This window comes from Orcinus orca, chromosome 4, assembly GCF_937001465.1.
Source record: "Orcinus orca chromosome 4, mOrcOrc1.1, whole genome shotgun sequence".
NCBI classification, from domain to species: Eukaryota; Metazoa; Chordata; class Mammalia; order Artiodactyla; family Delphinidae; genus Orcinus; species Orcinus orca.
In genome coordinates, this window is record NC_064562.1 from 71,240,876 (window position 1) to 71,264,744 (window position 23,869).

Here is a 23,869-nt window from a genome sequence, read left to right on the forward strand (position 1 = left end):
GAAACTGGCATTTATTGATAAAGTTCTGACCATTTGAGACAATTACTACAGAGGTTGTAGTTTGCCTTCCTGGACTGGTTGCTGCAGACTTGGAGTCAGAGTTCTATTTTTCTACTTGGTCTGATCATTGCCCATTTGTATATTCATACTCTCACTTCATACATTTCAGTAAATAGTAGTGCAAGGCTTTTGTTTTTAATAGATCTTTATTGGAGTATAATTGCTTCACAATACTGTGTTAGTTTCTGGTGCACAGCAAAGCGAATCAGCCATATGCATACATGTGTCCCCATATCCCCTCCCTCTTGAACATCCCTCCCATCCTCTCTATCCCACCACTCCAGGTCACCGCAAAGCACCGAGCTGATCTCCCTGTGCTATGCTGCTGCTTCCCACCAGCCAGCTATTTTGCATTTGGTAGTGTATATATGTCGATGCTACTCTCACTTCAGCCCAGCTTTGCCCTCCCACCCCATGTCCTCAAGTCCATTTCCTATGTCTACCGCTTTATTCCTGCCCTGCCACTAGGTTCATCAGTACCATTTTTTTTTTTTTAGATTCCATATATGTGTGTTAGCATACAGTATTTGTTTTGCTCTTTCTGACTTACTTCACTCTGTATGACAGACTCTACGTCCATCCACCTCACTACAAATAACTCAGTTTCATTTCTTTTTATGGCTAATATTCCATTGTATATATGTGCCACATCTTCTTTATCCATTCATCTGTCGATGGACATTTAGGTGGCTTCCATGTCCTGACTATTGTAAATAGTGCTGCAATGAATATTATGGTACATGTCTCTTTTTGAATTCTGGTTTTCTCAGGGTATATGCCCAGTAGTGGGATGGCTGGGTCATATGGTAGTTCTATTTTTAGTTTTTTAAGGAACCTTCATTCTGTTTTCCGGAGTGGTTGTATCAATTTACATTCCCACCAACAGGGCAGGAGGGTTCCCTTTTCACCACACCCTCTCCAGCATTTATTGTTTGTAGATTTTTTGATAATGGCCATTCTGACCAGCATGAGCTGATACCTCATTTTAGTTTTGATTTGCATTTTTCTAATAATTAGTGATGTTGAGCATCTTTTCATGTGCCTCTTGGCCATCTGTATGTCTTCCTTGGTGAAATGTCTATTTAGGTCTTCCACCCATTTTTTAACTGGATTGTTTGTTTTTTTGATATTGAGCTCCATGAGGCAGAAAAGCCTCGAGAAAACTGAGCTTTGCTTTCACGTAACTTTAAGTCTGTGGTCCAGTAGCTCAGAAGGGCAAAATGAGGACATTGAATAAAGAATAGTTTTACTGTTTTGTTATTTTATTTGAGATATTATGACTCCTAAAGAATCCAAGTAGCTAGTATTAAAATATAGAAGTACAAAAATCTGTCATTAATCATAGAACTTGCAACTGGAAGAAACCTGTAAAGTTAAATGTTATATGGGGGAAAAAATTGTGATTTAAAAAGATAGAGGATAGGATGAAATTTACAGTTACTTAACAAACCAATCTTCCTTTGTAGGTAATGTAAATTAACACTGTAAACAAATTGCAGGAGAATTATTTAAAGTACTTACCAGAGAACAAATTGTTTTAAAGCACCTTCTGGCACTTTAGAAGTTTTTATTAACATGCAGACCATTAATATGCTAACTACAAACCTTTTCCTTTGTATTCATTAAGTAAACTCCCCTAAGACTATTATAAGACACATCATTCAATACAAGTGTTTATTGAGTACCTATAGGATCAGTTGTTGTCAACATGGACAAAATCAACTAACAGCTTTTGAAAAATAATAATTCTTGTGTCCCACAGGCAAGGTGTTCTAATTTTATTGTTCTGGGCTGAGGCCTGGGCATTGTGGGTTTTTTTGTTCTTTTTCCAAAACTCCCCAGTTGACTCTAGTCTGTAGCCAGGTTTAGAATTATTATATAATGTGAGTAGAAAGCATTTTTTATATATAATTTCTTATTCTTAAAACATAGCACATCAATTCTTAGTAAATGTTTGCAGATAATGAGAATGATTGTGTTTACTGTAGCAAAAAAGTTTATAAAAGGTGGTTAGTATTTGGTGAAATTAATTTTGCATTCCCAAATATATACTGGCATAAGTAAACTGAATCTAACATGTTCAATAACGTTTGCTAGTTGTATCAGTCCTTTTACCTGTGGCATTCATGAAAGAAGAGCTTGTTTTTTAATGATCTCTCTGGCCCATTAGAATGATTAAAAGAAGTACAGTGAATCATCGTTAAAGTATAGCTTGGGGAATAAACCAACTGAAGAGTAGTCTAAGATAACTTGCCACAAGTTTTCTTTCTGCTTTTGAAGCCGAATCTGGCCTCTGTACCCCAACACAGAATTAAAACTCAGAGAAAGAGTTTTGGATGAAGTAGAAAAGAATAGCTTTATTGCTTTGCGAGGCAAAGGGGGCCACAGCAGGCTAATGCCCTCAAAACTGTGTGTCCTGACCTGGAGCGGGTAGTGAGGAGTTTTACATTAATGGTTCCAAGAGGGTGTGGTCAGCTGGTGGACATTCTTTTGATTGGTTGGTGGTGAGGTAAGTGGGAGCTGTGGGAGCTAGCATCATCATCCTTCAGGTTCCAACTGGTCTGGGAGCTACATGCTTGTGGGCAGCATACAGTTAACTTCTCCCACCTGGCGGGGGCTTCAGTATCTGCAAAACAGCTCGAAGATATTGTTATATATATCCCTTGAGGGGGAACCAGGACTTTGCTCCAAGGCTGCACTACTGTTTCTTGACTGTTCCTCACTTGTCGCCACATACCCTCCCCTTCCCTAATTAGCATCTATCAATATCTGAACCTGCCCATTGGAACTCAGGGAAGGCCATGGAGGCTGAATAAAGCCTATTTCATATAATGAAGAAATGGGGAACACAGAAAGGCTTTTGTGCCCAGGAGCCCCACAGGGTCCTGGTCAGTATCACTTTCATGTAGTTTGATATTCCTAGATCTTAATAGTTGTCTTCAGAGTAAGTTGAAGTGAATTTGTTTGTTTGTGTATTTTTGTGACTTTGTCCTTAAGAAAAAAGGATGACTGCACATAGAACACTTAGATTTGTAGAATTTGGGGGGTAGTTTTTATTTTAGAAATCTGTGAATATGTATGATTTATTTAGTTTACCTCAGTCACTTATATGATCTAATCTCTATTTTATACATGCATTTGAATAATGTAGTAGAATTTGGATCATTGAGTATTTTTACAGCACATACGTTTTAATATTTTAAAACAAAATGTGGTATATTTTGCTACAATAAGGGCTAGACTCAAAGGCAATTTAGTTGTATGTAATTTATTGTGAATAAATTTATCAGACTTTTTAAAGCTGGTAACTAGCTATTAGTGAAGGAAGAAAGAAGTGCTCATAACAGGGTTCCCCATGCAAATGTATTTAAATTTTCAACAGAGGGAAGGGGGAGCTGAGCATGGGGGAGAGGTAGAAATAAAAGGAGCTGGAAGACATGGAAGAAGAAATTGTGCTTCCAGTACACTACAGTGCAGTAACTGGTGCCCACATCTTACCTCCACAACTTGTTATGAGTGCCACCTTGCGAAAGCAGTTCCCTGTCTCCGAGTCCCAGGATTCTTACTTTTAGGATGAATATTACAATAGGACTATTCAGGCTTGAAACAGGTAACAGAAGGAGAAAGCAAGTGTGTTAGAAAGGCAAAGTCCTGTTGTGTGTTTCTCCTTTACTTTCACACTGCTACCACAATCACAAGACTTCTGATACTAGATGTCTGGGGTTATATTTTCCACACAAAGCAATTCCCTGTGAAATCACGTGGGTGTCCTGTAATTCGGTCTGACACTAAATAGAGTTAGCACAGACCCTACAGGTTAAGGGCTCAGCCCCAGACTGTCCCTTACCTCAGATGCAAGTCACAACTAATAGGTCCCCAGGTTACCCACAGCTTCTCTCTGACTTGGCTACAGATCAAAGGTTCCCATGATCCCCCTCCTTGGATTTGATTATTTGCTAAAACAGCTCACAGAGCTCTGGGAAACACCTACTTACAACTACCAGTTGATTATATAATAAAAGATTTGATAAAGGATACAGATGGACAGACAGATGGAGGACCAGGTCTATATGGGTCCCAAGTACAGGAGCTTCTATCCTGTGGAGTTGAGGTGTGCCACCCTTCCAGTACATGGATGTATTTTAGGGATTTTTATGGAGGCTTCATCATGTAGGCATAACGAATCATTAACTTCATTTCCAGCCCTTCTCCCCTCTCTGGAGAATGAGAGGTAAGGCTGAAAATTCCAAGTTTCTAATCATGACTTGGACTTTCTGGCAACCAACCCACCAAGGATCACCTAATTAGAACAAAAGACACTCCTATCACACAGGAAATTGCAAGAGATTTTGGAGATTTGTGTCAGGATCCAAAGACCAAATATTAGAACAAGAGATGCTCCTAGTTCTTCTGTAACTTAGGAAATTACAAGCATTTTAGGAGCTCCGTGTCAGGAACTGTAAGTTAGAACAAAAGATTCTCATAGTACCCCTATTTAACAAGGGTTTTAGGAGTTCTGTGTCAGGAGCTGGGAGCAGAGACCAATATATATATTTCTTATTATTTCACATAAAGATATGAGTATGCCAGGATTGGAACTTGATTAGGTAAGACTAAGATCCATTGATATTTCAAAACTTACCTACCAGGGACTAGTGCTCAGATAGGACAGTTTTTGATAAGTGTTCCTAGAGGGTAATAGGGAGACAGCTATAATCATTGGTGAGGGGTAAGAAGCTCTTTATAGGAAGGAAGCAGACAACTGGAAAAGATTTTAAAATTACTGTGTATAACTATATCCTATTCCAATTTGCCTAGACTACGACTTGGGAATACTGATTGGATTGCACAGATAAATTTATGCATGTCTTGTAGATGGGGATTCCCCTCAGAGTTGCTCAAAAACACACGAAAACAAAAACAAAAATGAAAAAAAACCTCTTTCCAGCCATTTTACATTACCTCCTCTTGGAGGGTGGAATAATTTTGTGCCTTTTTGTCAGAAGTATGGGGACTGAGGCATATCTCCTTCCTAGTTTTTGCAAAAGATATTTTTAGTTTTAGCCTAGCTTCATCAGGAAATCAGTAATAAATCTAAGAAGACTAAGAATAAAGACACAGATGCAAAAGGTATCGCATTATGAGATATTTTAACAAATGTATAAAACAACACTGTCAATGCTAATTACCACTGAACAATAACCTAAGCTTCTTTTGTTGTAAATATTTGTTACATGTTTAAATTATTTTTAGCATGTTAAAACTGATACAGTGTAAATGACAGTATATTGTGATCAGCAACATAATTGGAATTATTTGAATTCTTTGTTTTTCTTAAAATTACAAAGTGGAATAACCACAAAAAAATTTGAAATCAGGGAAATTAAAATTGTCTCATAAAAATGCAAATTCATGAAACACTCCAACACAGTAGCTCTTAAAGATTTTATATACTTTTTGCATTCATTTTGTTTCTCTGCACACTAATTTTTACCTAAAGTTTAAAAAATTTAATATTATACCATATTAATTTCGTTGCATCATAGACTCCACAAATAGATTTTATTAACTGCAAAATATTTGTTGGTCATTGGTTCTTTTAAAATCTGTAGCCAGCCTCGTGCATATTATCTACACCTCACTTTTTGCCATAAGTCCATGTTATTATAATAATACCAGTTACAAAAAACTTTTTAAGGGGCTTCCCTGGTGGCACAGTGGTTGAGAGTCTGCCTGCTAATGCAGGGGACACGGGTTCGAACCCTGGTCTGGGAAGATCCCACATGCCGCGGAGCAACTAGGCCCGTGAGCCACAACTACTGAGCCTGCGTGTCTGGAGTCTGTGCTCCACAACAAGAGAGGCCGCGATAGTGAGAGGCCCGCACACCGCGATGAAGAGTGGCCCCCGCTCGCTGCAACTAGAGAAAGCCCTCACACAGAAACGAAGACCCAACACAGCAAAAATTAATTAATTCATTAATAAACTCCTACCCCCAACATCTTCAGAAAAAAAAAAAAAAAAAAAAAAACTTTTTAAGTGCAGACTGTGAGCCCAGGACAGTACAGAAAGCTTTACATTTATAATCAAACTCATTCTTCAAAGCAATCCTATGTAATATAGTTTCTACTATTTATCTCATTTACATCAATAACAAGTTTACCAAAAGCTATGCATTTAGTAGTAGATACATTCAGGACTGCTCTTAATTTGACTACCATGATCTTAACTGTTTTGCTACCCAGTGGTGTCAAAAGGTAAGGACATTTTTATCACTCTCAATAAGTTTTGGAGGATTGTTTTCTAAAGTACCAGTGGTACTTTTCACTGTTACCTTTGAGGGCACAAACTACAGTCTTTTCTCCAGCACTAAGTACCACCAATTTTGTTGTTGTCATTGTTTTATTTAAAATGGGTAAATTATGCAACCTTTTCATTTTCTTCTTTTTTTTAACCAGTAAACTGAAAATACTTTCTATTTAATTAAAATACTTCTTTTTCAGAATTACTCTTTCTGCCCCTCTCATTTACCTTTTGGGATCTTAGTGTTTTTCTTATCCACTTGTATGATCTCTGTTTAAGAATTTAAGTCATCATTTATCCACAGCCTGTAGTCTTACTTCTCTGATCTAGTATCTTTGAGAATTTCTTCCCTAGAGTTATAATCACCTTTCTTGGGTAGAAGGGAGGTTATCTTACTTACATTGACACACTTGGTACATATATTGATCAATTCTGTGTAAGACCTGGCTAAAGTAATTTCATTTGAATCTTCTTTGGATCTGGAAAGATTCCGTTATCATATTTTAATCTTTGGAAGGACAAATCAAAATATCTCTTAAAACAAAGGTCTACAGTTTTGATATTAAGTCCAGAAGGGCTAACCTAATTTAAACTTTGATAATAACGATCTTGTTATAGCTGCATGCAGTCACTTACAGGCTTCCAGGTGCTAAAATCTTATGGGAATGCAGATGGACTTTGTTGAACTATAGCTCACATAAATTAGATTGGCTGCTATTTCTAGCACATTTTGGTTTCTATTTCTAAATTATCTCTGAGACTTGTAAGCATTTTCAACCTGTACTTTGAGTATTTATTGATTAAGGAAAGAACATGTTCTTTATACCATCTGGTGTCTAAGTGTTATTGTGACAGCATCCTTGGAGTTAATTTAAAAAGAGTAATTTGGGGGATTACTATTCCACTTCAGACATTCACAGAAAAGGAGCTTCAGTTTTAATTTTCTCAATGACATATTAATGAACAGTATGCTCTGATCACTAAACCCCAAGAAAATGTATTTTGTGGAAATGATTTTTTTAACTTACATTGGCCATCTGTATTTATATGAATTGGTCTGAAGGTAATTAGATATTTAGTTGTGTTATAAATGGAAATACTTAGTATGGTAATATTATATGGATCATGAAAAAATAAATTTCTCTGAAATAATGATAATCTATTCTATCACTTTGATTATGGTATTACTAAGAATAATAGCTACCGCTTTTCTCCCAGGCACATCAGTGCCAGACACTGATCTAAGTGAATACATATATTCTCTCACTTTATTTTCACAAAACCTATGAGATAGAAACCATTATTATCCTTATTTTATGGCTGTCAACTGAAACACAAAGAAGTTAACTAAGTTACCCAAGGTATTTATTTATGCCATCTTAAAACAAGTCAAAGAAAGCATCAGTACCAAATCTAAAGCAATGACTCAGAAAAAGTAGGAGTGTTTGATTTTATAAGATTTCAGATTTTTTGACTAAACTTTTTAAAAACTATAAATTTGAAATCTAATGATAGGTAAGGTGAGTTAAATTCTTCAGGACTAAAATTTGTAGATTTGGTGTTATAGTGAATTGTATGTGTGTGTGTATGTGTGTGTATATGTACTAATTTGTAAGACAAAAGCCTTATTATATTTTTTCAAATAAAAAGGACTGAATAAAATGTTATTATTTTTGGAATCATTAGTGTATTTTTTGAGTCTTAGAACACTGATCAAGCATTAAACAAATCCTTATAGGTAATGGCCAATCACAGTGCAGTTCTTGCTTTCCTATGCACAATTCTACATGCGTTTATAAGCTGTGCACACTCAACTAGAAGGATGTTTGTACTTTATTAGGAGATGACATCATCTTTTTTTAACTGCTGAAAAACAGTTGTATACATTTGTCAACAATCTATTATCATTTATTTATTATTTATTGAGTTGGAACTGTGCTATTCAAAATTAACACATCTATGCAAACTTTCCATATTAATAGCTATCAGTAAATTGAGATAATTGTGCCATTAGGTAATACCAATTACAGTGAAACTACTTATGTGTCATTAAGTATGTTTAAACTGTGATGGAAAAAAAGGTCAAGGAATCATCCTCATCTCACAAAACTAATAGTCTAAAAAAAGAGGAGGGCAAACTTTCTTTAAAGTGCCAGAGAGTAAATGTTTTAGGCTTTTCGGGCTACACATTCTCTGTTACAACTACCTAAGTCTGCCGCAACAGCACAAAAGACTCCATAAACAATAAATAACGAGTGTGGCCATGTTCCAATAGCACTGTACTTACAAAAATAAGTGGTATGCTAGATTTGGCCAATGGGCCATAGTTTACCAACCCCAAATCTGAGTGCTGATACAAACAGAAGCAGTAGAAAAGTTAACATATCTAAGATATTAGTAATTAAGGCATTAATGAAACAAATGTAATTATAAGGAAATATATCAAGATTTGCCAAAGGTTTTTACAGATGCTTTATCTACTCTTATAAGTATTTTAACAATTTGATATACTGTAACTTTGACTTTCAATATCTCTACAGTGAAAATAATTATTTGGCATAGTCTTTAAAATACAAATAGTCTATCTGGAAATAAATGTCACAGTTGCCATTTTAGTGACAGCCAAATTCTCAGATACTTAGTAGTGGAAAAATTAAAGCATTGTCAATACTCCAAAGAAAATATATGGAACATTGCCTATCTTTCCTTGAAAAAGATCCATTGGAATTTAATTTGGAAATACTTGTCTACCTTCATTAGCATTCCCAAATATATTGGATGTTTATATTGTATTTTCTTCTCCTTATTTGATATAAAATAGACTAGGTACATTTTTTAGTAATTAAAGTTCAAAATAGACAGAGTTTAGATAAAAGTCTTGGCCTGCTGGTGTGTGGTACTGTTACTGAGCTCATCCCACAGTTCTCCTGAAATCACTCTAAGTGCAATTTATAAACTATACTGGAAAGTGAATGCATTGAAGCACTAAATAATTTCTATGTTATATTCTGCCATTAGTTTACTTGGTTTCTAGCAATAAAGTACATTATATTAAACAATCTACTTGGTATTTTCTGGATTTTTTACTATGAATATGTGGAAAATTTAAAAGAATATTGAATCTTGCAGTATCCAGAAAAGTGCATGTATTATATATAGGTTGTTTTTTAAAAAATATAACAATAGCTCTGCAAATATATTATGGAGATGCATTTTTAAAATCGGAAAATTTAAAGTTAAATTGGCAGCTTTCCACAAATGATTGGAGAAGTCATGTAAGCATAACATTTTCAATAGTCTGTGATAAATGATGCCACTGCTATAAGAAATCAGTGGGTCAAATGAGCAAAGCATTATTCTCCATCCTAAATTTTTAAGCTCTATGCAAAACATTTATTTACAGTGCTATTTAGAACGTCTTCTGAGTAAAATTTTGCAGGAATTTCTGAGGAAATATTCAAATGCTTACATTTTTATTTGTATGTCTGTTTTAATTGGATAATCAAATACATTGGCTCATTATATTTCCTACCAAATAAGCTTTTTAAGTAAAATAAAAATAACTATTTAATACAGCTCTGTATTTCTTAAACCCATAAAATACTTCTTAATTTGAAAAGCATTGTGGGAAAATTAATTGTATGCATTTAGGAGTTTTTGCTTTTGAAAAGCAAAGCAGACACCTGTCTAAATTCGTAGTGTCTTTATAGCTATATCGAGGGAGTGGGATCTCTTCCTTATCTTGGGCTCTCTTGTTTGCTTTTCAGTTGCTGCGATTGTGGCTGTGGAAGGGCTTCTTCCCTGTGCGCTGTTGCCCATCCAAGCCTAATATGGTTAGTGTTCCCCTCCTGCTTTCACTCCTATGTGCTGTCCCACCTATATGTATTATCGTCAGCATTCCTTTTTTTTTTTTCATTTGTGTACATTTTAATAGTTAGTATTCAAGTTACGCTTTAACAGAAGAGTAGACTGAAACTGAGTCCCAAAAAAGAATCTTAAGTGATTTCACAATGGATACTTTCAAATAAAATATGCATATAGCATATCACCCCTAAGTCATGCATTCATACTTCTCTTCCAAGGCTTTTACTGTGGTCCTGGTTTAAAGCAGGAAGTTGTAAGATCGTAACATCTGTTTTACATTTAACATGTCACTGTTTTTGTTGTTCCATCAAGAGTGAAACCATATCATACGTGGAAGTAGAATGCCACTTCTGTCAAAGTGAAGTCACCTTTTCTGTCTCCCAGACCCATGGAATGACCATAACCTAAGTAGGATCTTCTGTTTTCATAATCATTGTGGATATATGTGGCATTGGAGAACAGAACCACAGTTAATTTTAAATGGTTTACTTAATAGTTTTAAGCTTGAGTTACTTCAGATATTAGAAGTGATATTCCTAAGTTGATACCAATTAAGTAAAAAATATGCACATTTTTGGGATCAGTGTCCAAATGGGATAGTCTTAATTATTTACAAATGCAAATCCTAAATATATCTGGGTTATAGCTATGAAACTATAGACTAGAACATAAGACCAAAGAACACTCTTCACAGATTTAGAGGAACTCTCCTACACAGTAGTGAGCTACCTTGTAAAAAAATGAAATATTCCAGATAATTTCTGTCTAGATTAAGGAGTCTAAATCCCTCTACTACTATATTGAGCTGTTATTCGTAGTCAAAATTTGCCAAGAAAAGAGATGAAATGCATTTTAGAGAATTATAGGGCTGCCTTGGGTCATTTAAAATTGTTACTTATGTTCTCTAGGTGTAAATTAATTTTTGTTGATTCAAAAAACTGTGGTGTGAATGAGAGTGCATGCATGCATAGATGTGAGAAGTGGTGGAATTGATACCAATGATCTTCTGAGAACAAGAGAGCGTAAACAAACACAGATTAATAAGATTTGTTGATCTTCTTACTCAATCTTTTGAAATTTTTATATTTGAAAATTTTTTTAAGTTAATATGAAAGTACAGATTTGTTCCGAATTATTTACCTTAGGAAATTCTTGTATGAGCCTAGGGCTTCAGTGACAGACCAAAAACAAAAACAAAACAGCCCTGAGACCTGGCAAAGGCTGAAGTATAATATAAATGGCTTGAAACTGTGACTTTATTTTTTTACTGCTCCATAGAAAAACTTAAATTGGTCACTGAATTGCTCATTCTACTTGACTCTCAAATTTGGTTATTATAAGAGATAAATCACTGAAGCAGAATAAGCAGAATTTACATCTTGAAAGAAAAGAAAAATGACATCCAGACATACCTTGAACTAAACCTCAAAGATATGGGTGTATGAACATTTATAAAGCCGTGACTTAGAAAGTATTGACGAAAACTAACTTTAGCTGGATCTAAATTGCTTGATTTTTTTTAAAAAATGGTATCTCTTTCTACTGTGTAGTTGACTTCAGGGAGTTTATGAAGTGAAGAAATAAAAGAAAAGAGGAAAAGAGGGAAGGTGGAACATTTTCTTCACAAATCATACACCAGGAAACCTAAGAAAACAATTTTTTTTCTAACACCTTTCTTCAAATAATGTCAGCAATTATTCAATGAGTGTGTTTGTGTGTGTGCATGTGTATTTGTGTGTGTGTGTGTGTGTGTGTATACACAATAAACAAATTATTGAGCCACAAATGTGCTTAGGTACCCAATAAAATGTTAACAATTTGTGTGCAAAGATTTATGGAAAAGCCAGAATTTTTTAATGCATTCTTAGTAAAACAAAACAAAATAAAGCAAAAGAAACAAACTTTAATTGAGCTTACATAAATTAGACAGCAAGAAAGTTGTTCAAAATTATTAGTTGGGAAGAATGGAAGCTAAATATGTTTTTATTGCTCTGCTTTCTCAACTTCCATTTTACAATTTCTAGTCAATATGAGGTTTCAGTTAAAGATACTATTTGCTTAGATTAAAGCATTGGGGAGAAAAAAAAAAAAACTTAGGTAGTGGAAATTAAGGGCTGAGAATTTTCCTACTATAATCAGTAAAATACTAAGAAATCTTGACCTAAAATCTTGTCACCTAATTTTGTATGTATAATCATATCAGCATTTGTCAATTACCACATAAATAATTTCTAAGGAACATTCTCTGATCATTTGTGAACAGACTTATTTAAAATTACAGAGCAGAGGTTAGATAGACATTTTGAGATTTTGGAATATCATAGTTTTTCATTTCTTGAAAGACCACTCATGAATATGTGTGATTGGTTTTGACCTTAATATAATGCAACACATATACATTAAAATTACCCATTGTAAATATACTGGCTTTTAGAAGTACCTTAATATACCTTGTGGAAATCTCAGGGTCCGAAAAATATAATTTCAAAACCATTGATTTAGATCCTTTGTTCTGCAATTCAACTACATTAAATCTTCTGCAGGGCTATGGAATTCTGAGTTTTACTCTCAAAGTTCCTGCCAGAAAACCATACTCCATTATTTTTCAAATGCCTGGTGTGCTATTTATAAGATGAAATTGGTAATTACATGTTGTTATCTTTGACCTCAAATTATTTTTCATCACTCTAGTTGCCTACTTTGTTGCGAAATCTTTACACATATGCATAATGTTAATTTTAAAAATATTCTTCCTGCTTTGATGGAAATCTACCCAGTGATGGAAGATATTTCTGTAATATGTCTTAATGAAACCCAGATGCCTAGATTTTAGGCACCCTATCCCCAAGACGGCCTACATTTTTAGCAGGGGTATTTTTTTATCTGTGATCTTTGACTTCATACCATCACAGCTGGCTTGAGACTCTAGTCATTTTTTCATTCCTCCCACCCTCACCCCATCCATTTTTACAAGCATCCAGTGTTGAATTGATTGTCTTCAATGTAAATAAGATATAAATACATGCAATTTCTAAAATGACATTACTATTTACCCCTTGATATTCATTTTTGTTTGTGCTTACAGGAACCAATATATATTTATAACATAATGTTTATTATAAGTTCTTCTGAAATTTCCCATAGTCCCAAAGTAGCTTTTCCTTGCATTTCTTAAATTCAAACATATGTTAGATTATTCCTTCATTCATCAGTTGTCAAGCTTTCCAGTGTTTTTATATCCCTCACTACTTCTTCTGAGGGATTCATGTGGCAAGTAAAGTGGAGTTCACTATTCTGAAAACAGAGATATTAAATTCTTATTTTGTTCATTTACCTACTCTGTGATTTTTAGAAAATCAACCTCGTTTTTTTAGAAATTATTATTATTTATTTTAAATACTATTTAAAATCGGAAGCACAAGGGAAAAACCCTAACTTCTCTCATAATTCAGAGAATAAAACAAAAACAAAACATATTTCTCTGAACACAATGATTGTGGATTACATTGAAACATTAATTATTACCTTAATTTTTCAACGAACTAACTGAAAGTTAATTCATTAACTGAAAGTTTCTTGAAATTTGAAGTAAGCAAAGTTTTATTTTTACATACTTAACAGATTATTTCACTCAGTTTCAACAGATTTCTGTCGGGGAGGTATGTGGAAGTGCTATTCCATTTTATAGAGTTAGGAAAAAGACATAGAGAATAAAATCATCCTTATAATTCTAGACCGCCATTTAAAGTGCTGTTGGCAGGCAGATATGAGGCTTGCCCACAATATAGAGAGATAATATATTAAATTCCAACTGAGGGCTTGCTATAAACTGCTCCCAAATCCTTTTTTGTAATACCTGTGGAACCTCAGACCATAGGAGATATTAAGTGGGACTACTCTAATTGAGAAATCCAATGGTCACATCCATGAACTATTTTAAAAATTAGTAGGAAATTACCTACTCTCACATTAGAACAAAATTTGTTGAAAACAGGGAGACACAATACTTACATGTCATACTTTATGAAATGTGTTTTTATATCAAAATTCTAAGGTAATTAAATTTTAACTCAATAATGAAGAGTCTATAATTCATCTTTGAGTTTTCTGAAGTATTCCAAATTATTCAAGTCTTTCTCTTATTGCTAATTCTAAAAGGATTTGAAGAGGTTATTAATGAAAAACTTTACAAATTCATATGTACTACATTATTTTGGAAGTATTATTTCTAAGGGGTTTTTTTCTTTGTCTTTTATAATATAGAAATTAAAAATGATATATAAGGCATAAAATAAGAAATAAGCTAGCTTCTCACATTGCCATTAATCATAGGGTGGTTAGTATCCTTGGAAGAATGTGAGATGGGAACACAGCGAGCTGTGCCCTCATTTTGTGTGGTATAATCATCACTCCATTCCCCTATCCAAGGAAGGCATGTTTTCAAAAACATGTACATTTTCTTTGAGAAGTATGTCTGAGAATTTTCAGTAAATAATAATAAATCAGTTGCATTTTTTGTGTAACTTACACCTCTCTGTAAGGAACTCAAAATCCAGTACCCTAGTATACAAATGCTAGCAAGACAGCCTATATATACAATGTCCCATTTTTCTGCATTTGCACTCACATTCTTATTGAAGAATGTGGTCCTGTAAAATAAAACAATCTATTTTCAGTATTTATTAGATATTTTAATAAGCTAATCTTCATATGCTTCTTTATTTTATGGGGGCTGAGTTAACTGAGGTTTTATTCAAACTATTTACAGTTGTAGAGACTCTTGAAGTGAAAAGGTCAAACTATTTCCCAAAAACACTGTAACTTATTTTTTTCAAGATTCCAGCATAAAATTCTTAAACACAACATTATGCAGTGGTTGAGGTCGTTATGTCAGAACAAGAGAGTGTGCATATATGGAGAAATGTGTTTTTAAAAGAGGCTACAATACAAGGAACTTTTCTTTTCCATAAACAACACATATTGACTCTAATGTTTGCTCCAGCGTTGCCTTTTGAATATTTTTGCTTTAAAGTATGGTAAAGCATCTCTTAATCCATCTGGATAATAGAGGAACAGTTATAGGCTTGTCCATTTCTGAGCCAGGCACTGCATATGCTCACTCTTTCAAAGACATCAAAATGCAAAAACATTCCTTCTTTCACCATTCCCCCCTCCCCACCTTATTTAGAATTAAGGGGAAAGAAGTGTTTATTCAGTGTTTATTTCCATAGGCTAAAGCAATGGAAAAATCAGATTTTGTGGAGGTTATTGTGGAGTAAGGATCTACAATCTCCTTTTGCTCTTTCATTCACTCTTCTTTTCTCATTGTCCATAATGGTGTCATTTAGTAAAGTTCTGATTCTGTGCTTCACTTGGTACTCTGGAGGGCTTGACATTCATACCACTAATTTATTATCAAATCTTTAATTTACATCCAAGAACTACATTACTCATTGGCACATCCATCCATTCATAAAGATTATTGTTTACTATTTCATGTCTTACAGAAATTTCAAATATTCAAATTTAGATGTTGTGGCTTGGGCCAAGTTTTTAAGATCTGCATTAATATTATCAAGGCTGTGTTATTTAAATCCTTAGGATAGAAATGGGGGAAAATAGATTGATTTCTAAATTACCCATGGAGTCACTTATATAGGAAGCATCACTCTCATACCTTTTAATAAACATTCATTTATGAAGATGAATTATGCTTACACTTAATATGATTTCTCATGCCCACCTCTACTACTAAAAAATAAAATAACATTGTTTTCTAGAAGAAAGTAAGTATAAATGGCTAGAAGATGATTCCTCTACTTGCACTACAGTTGTTTTTAGTAAAATGATATCAAAGTTCATTAAAATTGTGACTGAAGCAAAATGAAGAAACTGTTTCTTTTCCGTTTGAAAAAAAAAATCGGTTCTAGAAGATAGGAGTTGTAATTGATGTACAGAATGGCATATTTATTGACTCTAGTGTATGCTGAGTTAAAATGTTGCATCTGGACAAGGTACAGAAGATGATACTGAATGAACAGGCTCCCTGCAATGCTTTGTTAGAAAGGCTGAACCACTGCTTGAGTGCCAGTGTCTGCCAGCTGCACTTCTACTTGCTGTATCTTGTTGAGGTTTGTTTTAATGTTGCTTTGGGGTGTTCCAGAACTTAATTTTTTATGTTAATGTGACATGCAGCCGTATTATGTTATAGAAGTCTTGAGATGCCTGTAGTCAAAAATAACTCCTTCTTATTGCCCTCTTGACTCTCACCCTAGGTATTAAAATGTTAACAACTCCTCACCATGGTATTCCCAAATCATTTTTTAGATGAGATCCAAAGTTTTATTTCCATTTTCATATGAGGCATTTGCATGCAATTGAAATATCCATGAAGCTTATTTAATGATAAAGACTATTTGAGGATATAAGTTTCAAAGCTTGATTTTTTTTTTTGAAGGTAGGAGAGTTAAAGTTGGAATGGATGTTTGTTTTCTAATGTAAACTGCAAGAACTTGTATACTTTTGAGGTATCTTTAGAATTCCTCTAACAAAGTTTTTTGTCAGTATTATTTAAATAACATAAATCTCAGGATGATTTCACACAATTGTATTTAGGACATTGGTTAAAAAAAAATAAACAGTATCAATAACTTCTCTCTAGAGGCACATACATTCAAGATTGAAAGAATAATGTAATATCTAAAAAATATGAACAATGTATTAAAATATCTTAAATGTCAGCTTGAATAGACCAACTATTATTTCAGGATGATATCATGTGTTCATTTTTTTCTCTCCATTTCACTGTGGTGAGGTGATTCAAGATGTCTTAAGGGCTCTTAAGTGACAAATGCATCTACATGTTATGAATAAAATTTGAAAAGCCACCAGTTCCTCATTGTGTAATTTTCCTCACCCAAGAACACTATATGTATTAAGTATATTACTTCAAGTTTACTTAAATTTTCCTAGCTGTACTTTACTAATAAACTGCCAGTTCTTTAACACGATAAAATTAAGATAATTGCATTTTTTTCAAAAATGGCACAAGGAAAGGTTTTGTTATCTATGTTGTATAATATATGTAATTATACACTAAGAAAGATAGAGAATAAAATAGTTTTCATTTTTATATCAAAATATACACATATTTAAGAAACATTTTAGAATATAAAACCAAGGAACAGTCCTTAGTGCATGTCAATTGGCCACTTCATTTATATCATATAGTAGTTTTCAGTCAACTTTGTAATGAAAATATTTTGTCAATCTGACACTTTGGCTGTATTTTCTTTATGCAGAAGTAAATGAAATTTTGTTTTTAATAAACTCAATTTTGTTATAAGAGCTTGTGAATAATAAATTCACTTCCTTAGAGTTTCACTAAAAGTAATTTAAATATTTTTATTTTGGTCAGCTGTTTTAATGTTATATGGTTATTCACATACCTTAGTATTCATCAGCGTATTCTCTCTCCAAACACTTGTCCTTATGTAGACTCAACCAGAATATCATCCACTCATTCATTTATTCATTCATCAATGTGACGAATATTTTTGGGGCCAACTCTGAGCCAGGTGCCAGGTCACTTCAGAAATTTATAGATGAATGGGAGTTGCTGCCATTTAAGAAACTAACAACAATAGCAAGAGAGCCAAAAAACATTCTCAAATGACTATGCTGCATTGTAGAATGGCAGTCACACCATGAGAGGGATACAGAAAGCTACTGAGTTCAGAGGGGGCAAGATTGCATTAATCCAGGGTATTAGGGGGAAAAAATGTGAAGAAGGCAACACTTGAACTGGACTTTGATAATTGGAAATTGTTAAGAAGAGCATCCTAAGTGCAGGAACCAGTATATAGGAACATATGGAAGCACGGAGAAATATCTCAGAGATGATGTGGGAAATGTGCATTGGGGTTACGTTTAGGAATCTTTACCTTATTATTTTATTGAAGACTTTGCAGAAGAGAGCTAACACAATAGAAAAGTACCTTACTTATGGCAATTTGGCTACAGCCATGTCTAGTATAGTTTAGGAAAGCAGTTATAGAATGCAGGGGCATCAGTTCAGAGGCACTGATAGTAACCCAAATGAAAAACAGCAAGACCTTAATTGAAGAAGAGGTAGAGCTAGTGAAATGGAAGAGGTGGATCATAAGACTTTTATGTTATATAATGCTTGGGATTTGGCAACTAATTTGTTGTGAGGTACACGAGAACAGGGCTTTGACCTTAAGGTACCAAAGCCATGAAAATGTTATTAAGAGGAAAAGAAGGCAGCAGATCAAGATTGAAAGTCAAGAAAAAGATACTCTTTTCTTTTTCAGATCTATTGAGTTTGAATGCCAGTGGAATATTCCTAGAAAATTAATCCACAGGGAATAACAGTATAACTCTCAAAAGAATAAAACCAGAGGGATAGATGTATTCATTAAATTGATGGAAATGGATAGATTGACAGGAGACCAGTGGAGACACTAAAGACTCCAAAACAAGAGAAATAAATAAAACAGAATAATGAAGTAAGGCGCTGAAAGGAGGAGACTTTTGAATCAGAGACATATTTGGGACAGTTCATCCTGAGAAAAGGCAGGGGCCTCTGAGGTGGCAAAAAAAAACAGTAAAAGAAAAAGGGAACAGAGAAATGTCTGGTGTATGGTATATGGTGAAGTCATGTTTAAAAATAGGTTTGGAGAGCTTCAGACTTCTCAGTGAAATCTGGGCAAGAGTGAGGGATACTAGCTGGGGAAATACGATTCATACAAAAGAGTATTGGTGTTATTTCATATTGCTGGTGTGAAAATCACTTAAGGTTGCAATCATTTCAACTGTGTTGCTTGCTTCTGGGCTGGATGTGATTCACCACTTGGAGATGTGACTAATCATAGCTTACTCTGTTCCAGGCGGTGTGGTTACAGCAAAGCAAAACAAGATCCAGAAGAGGAAAAGATGCATTTTCATAATGGGCACAGTAAGCAAACTGTAAAAAAAAATCAAGATAAAACAAAGTAGAGGACACTTTATTGTTATTTTGGCTTCTTTTCAGGCTAGAGATTTGTAATAACTGACCAAAAATATTGGGATAAAAAGTGTAAAGTGTAAGTGTTTTGTTACATTCCTCTAAAGTGTATGGGCTTGTGGTGTTGCCTGCTGACCCTAGGCAACAGCTGGATGGCTTTTTCAATTCTTTAAAGCATACTTTCATTACAATCATTAAAATAAAAACTTTTTGCTTAATATAAAAAGCTATTATATTTCAAACCAAATTTCCAGGCCAGTTCTAATTCCTAGCAACAGTCAGTAGAAATATGTCATTAAATAACACCACCAGATTAAATGAATAAATTTCTTCTTCTTTTTCTAACATTTTGGTAGGAATTTCCCTGAGGACATCCTGTAGCAGCAACCTTGGTTCAAATGACTTGAAAAAGACTACACTTTTAAGAAATGCAGAAAATCAAGTTTTAATAATGAGCTTTAAAAATCTGCCTAAATGGGAAGAATAAAGAATATAAAGTAAAAATTTCTCTTTATCCCTTAATCTTACTCCGTTCCCTAAAAGTAATCTTATGAAGTATATCCTCCCAGACCTCTTTTTATACATTTATAAAATACACACACTCAGTTATCTTTCTTAACATAAATAGGATCATACTACAATGTTCTATAATATATTGTTCCAGTTCTCTCTATTAAAAACAATAGTTCAATAAATGTTTGTATACTCATGTGTATATTTATATATAACAGATACCTAGAAACAAAATTGCTGAGTTAAAAAGCAATGCAGGGGCTTCCCTGGTGGCTCAGTGGTTGAGAATCCGCCTGCCAATGCAGGGGACGCAGGTTCGGGCCCTGGTCCGGGAGGATCCCACATGCCGCGGAGCAACTGGGCCTGTGTGCCACAACTACTGAACCTGCGCTCTGGAGCCAACGAGCCACAACTACCGAGCCCACGTGCCACAATTACTGAGGCCCGTGCGCCTGGAGCCCGTGCTCCGCAGCAGGAGAGGCCGCCCTAGTGAGAAGCCTGCGCACAGCAACGAAGAGTAGCCCTCACTCGCCGCAACTAGAGAAAGCCTGCTCAGCAACGAAGACCCAACACAGCCAAAAATAAATAAAATTAATTTTTTTAAAAAAAGAGCAATGCATTTAAAATTTGATAGATATTATCAAAACTACCTCAGAAGAGGCTTTATGAACAGTATAGGAGAATGCCCATTTGCTTAAACTTTCACCAATGGATATTATGTATATTTTTATGTTTGTCAATTTGATGAGCAAAAACAGTGGTACAAGTGAGGTTGAGTATACACTTCCTGGCCAGTTATATTTCTTAGTGAGTGAATTACCTATCCATTTCCCTTGCCTATTTTTCTGCTTGCAGCTTCCTCATTTTGATCCTAAGAGTAGCCACAATATATTGAGCACTTGGCTAAGTGCCAGCCACTGCCCTCGGTGCTTTAAAATAATTTTTTTCTTGAAACAACCCATTTTACAGGTGAGAAATATAAAAACCATGGAGAGGAAATTCAAACACTGGTCTTTTTTACTGGTCTCTTCTACTCTAAAGGCTGTATTTTCTCCACTATATCACTATACCAAAAAGCCTCATTTTACTGAAACAGAAACCCCAAAGGGAAGAAACCTACCCAAACATTCACAGTCTCGTAGCTAGGAAGCCCACCTCAATCCGGATCACTGGTGGGCTTTTTTCTGGTCTTCCCAGAAAACTAAGTTGAAAACTGCCAAAAGGCTGTTCAAGCAAACATATTAGACTCCGTGGCCTGTTATCTGTGTCCTTCAAGATAAAGAACCCACAGAACAAGGGTGGAAGATAAATAAAATAGAAACACCAAGAAACATGGAGACTTTAGCCCCATTCCAACCATATCACAGTCAAAGCAGAGAGCTAATGACCCTACAAGTCAGTCCTGGTATGGGTTTCAGTCACTTCCCATGACAAAATGTTTTTTAAAACTCTGAAGCTAGACGAACTATTAATCACAAGCATGAGTAGCAGGTAGTTTGAGGTTCTGCTCTTTATAAAATCAAGATGTTTATTTTATAATCCTTTTATCAAATAACCCAGAATGAAAAGTGTTCCTAAGACTTTTGCCTTTTTTTTCTCAGATGTGATTAACGTAATGAGAACTACTATAGGAAATATGATTTTCTGATATTATTGTTCATACTGATTATAAACTTCTAAAGAAAAAGACGATGGGACAAATTAAGTCTAAGAAATTTACAAAATCCCTTCCTTCAAAATCATTAACTAAATGTCTATCTAAGGAATTGATAACAGTTTTAAACTGGGTACATGGAGATGCATTAAACCATTCTTTCTACCTTTGTGTAACTAAAATTTTCCAATAATAAAAAATTTAAAAACAAATCTGCCTAAATGGGTTCTAATTTTATTATTATTTTAATATGTTCATTTTTTAATAAATAGTACAGTGTGAGTTGATTTGCCAAGTAAATGACAAAAAGAAGATTTTTTTGTTTTTGTCAATCTGCCATGACCATGAAAGTCAAAATCATGAAAGCCATAATTCATGCTGCAAAGCATTTTTGAGTCCATTTTCACAGTACTATCTTATTTAATGTTATTTATCATCAAAAAATACTGTGAGGGTAATATCGGTAGCCTTTAAAATGTGATGAAACTGAGGCTCATAGAGCATAAGAGACTTTCATAATGTCCTGCAGCAACAGTAGAGTGAATTTCTCTTTTCTTCTTGACTTCTTTGTCAGTCTTATAGGACTAAAGCACCAGAAAAGTTATTTTAAATTATTTTTGTAAAACCTAAACTAATCATCCATGATGAGATTTTAAGGAAAGCATAAGAAAACAAACCAACAACTAAACCAGTAGTATTTCATTGTCCAGTTTAGTAAACAAAAGTGTCTTAGTTTGCCTCAGAGCCTGACTCCTGAACATTAGTGTTGAAAGATGTCCTTATTCAAATACGTCATCACATATGCACTTCTTCTTGTGCCTGCCAACAATCCAGATTTCTAAAATTATAAAAATGAGAGCTGTACAAATGACTCCTATAATTCAGGAGAGGGTCTGTCCTTGCAGCTCTGTCACTTCTAGGAATTGGGGATTTAGGCCATAGTTGTACATTAATAACGTTTATAATTTCACTCATCCATCACAAGCACTTCGATTGTAATGCCTATTTATTTTTACAGTTAAACTGCCAGGAGTAAGAACTTATATTGATCCACACACCTATGAGGATCCCAATCAAGCTGTCCATGAATTCGCCAAGGAGATAGAAGCTTCATGCATCACCATTGAAAGAGTTATTGGAGCGGGTAAGATGGTGTGTTTAACTCGGACTTTTAACTTGTGTTTATATTATAACATGTAATATATCAATGTCCTGATCTAACTCAGAATGTTTTTAATCTTTTGTAATTGACTTGCTTTCAAGGTTGTATATAATTGACCATATTTTAATATTACCTTCTGCCTAGCTCATACTTAAACCAACAAATGTTTGGTTTATGAAAAAAAACAAACCAGCAAAAATGTATATTCAAACATAGTGTTTTTCACCATCTACTGTTTATTATATTTCATATATAATATATATAATTTTTAATACCCAAAAGTATTTACAAAATTCAAGCACCCAATTATTCTACTTATGAATCATCTCTTCCTTAAGACTGTTTCCTTTTTGTCCTGCTATGGCCCTTTTCTTTTTTCTTTTCTCATTAGTGTCACTGCTAGAGTAGAAAGCAAGGAAGAAGGAAGTGATTTTCAGTCAGTTGCTTTTAATTTCTTTCTAATGTTTCCATTAAGGTTTCTGTAGGTGAGAGAGATGAAACTAATAGCCCGCAATGTGTCTTACGATCACCTGTAAATGATTTTTCCCAATGCACCATTAATTTAACATAGATAAGGAAGTTGGACTCCCTTTCAACTCTGTTTTGTCTAAAGCTTACTATTCTAAGAGAACGTTAGACTACTGTTAGAGTAGGGATTTGTAATGAGTTTCTGTGTTTTCTATATCTTTATCACAAGGTGAATTTGGTGAAGTTTGTAGCGGACGTTTGAAACTTCCAGGAAAAAGAGAATTACCTGTGGCAATTAAAACCCTTAAAGTAGGCTATACTGAAAAGCAACGCAGAGATTTCCTGGGTGAAGCAAGTATCATGGGGCAGTTTGACCATCCTAACATCATTCACTTAGAAGGTGTTGTGACCAAAAGTAAGTACAATGGCAAATTATGCATGTGTGTGTGATCATAAATATCTGAATTTCTTCTATTAGATTATTATTAATTTCAGGCTAGAGAGAAAACTGGCCATAATGTGCTTAACAATTGCCCTAATATTAATAGTATTTGTCCTATATTTTAGTAGATTCTTGTCAAAGCTGATCTTCAGTGAACCCGAATTTCTATTTATTATTTGAAATGTTTGTGTTAACTCACTTACTATGAATTCAGCACCAGAGAAAATGTATCCAGATAAAAGGAGCAGTAAAAGTATCCGTTTTTTTTCCTCTTGGCTCTTTCACTTTTTATCCTAATGAAATATTAACTTCAAAGTTTTGATTGAGGCATTGAAGTTTAGCATTTAATAGGATTACTGTAACCATAGATGCCCACCACC

At 34.3% G+C, this 23,869-nt stretch overlaps 1 protein-coding gene across 12 annotated transcripts in view; it reads left to right on the top strand.

Annotated features, from left to right (window-relative positions):
- Positions 1–23,869, top strand: part of EPHA5 (EPH receptor A5) — a 330,528-nt gene that overhangs the window by 260,901 nt on the left and 45,758 nt on the right. For 8 of the 12 annotated variants that reach the window (XM_033425564.2, XM_012532520.2, XM_033425565.2 and 5 more), the window contains 4 exons: positions 10,129–10,194; positions 19,135–19,202; positions 22,436–22,561; positions 23,277–23,462. In XM_033425564.2, the coding sequence (XP_033281455.1) occupies positions 10,129–10,194; positions 19,135–19,202; positions 22,436–22,561; positions 23,277–23,462 (446 nt within the window). The remainder of the gene's footprint in view (positions 1–10,128; positions 10,195–19,134; positions 19,203–22,435; positions 22,562–23,276; positions 23,463–23,869) is intronic. The other 4 variants (XM_033425566.2, XM_012532521.2, XM_049709297.1 and 1 more) reach the window with 1 other exon arrangement.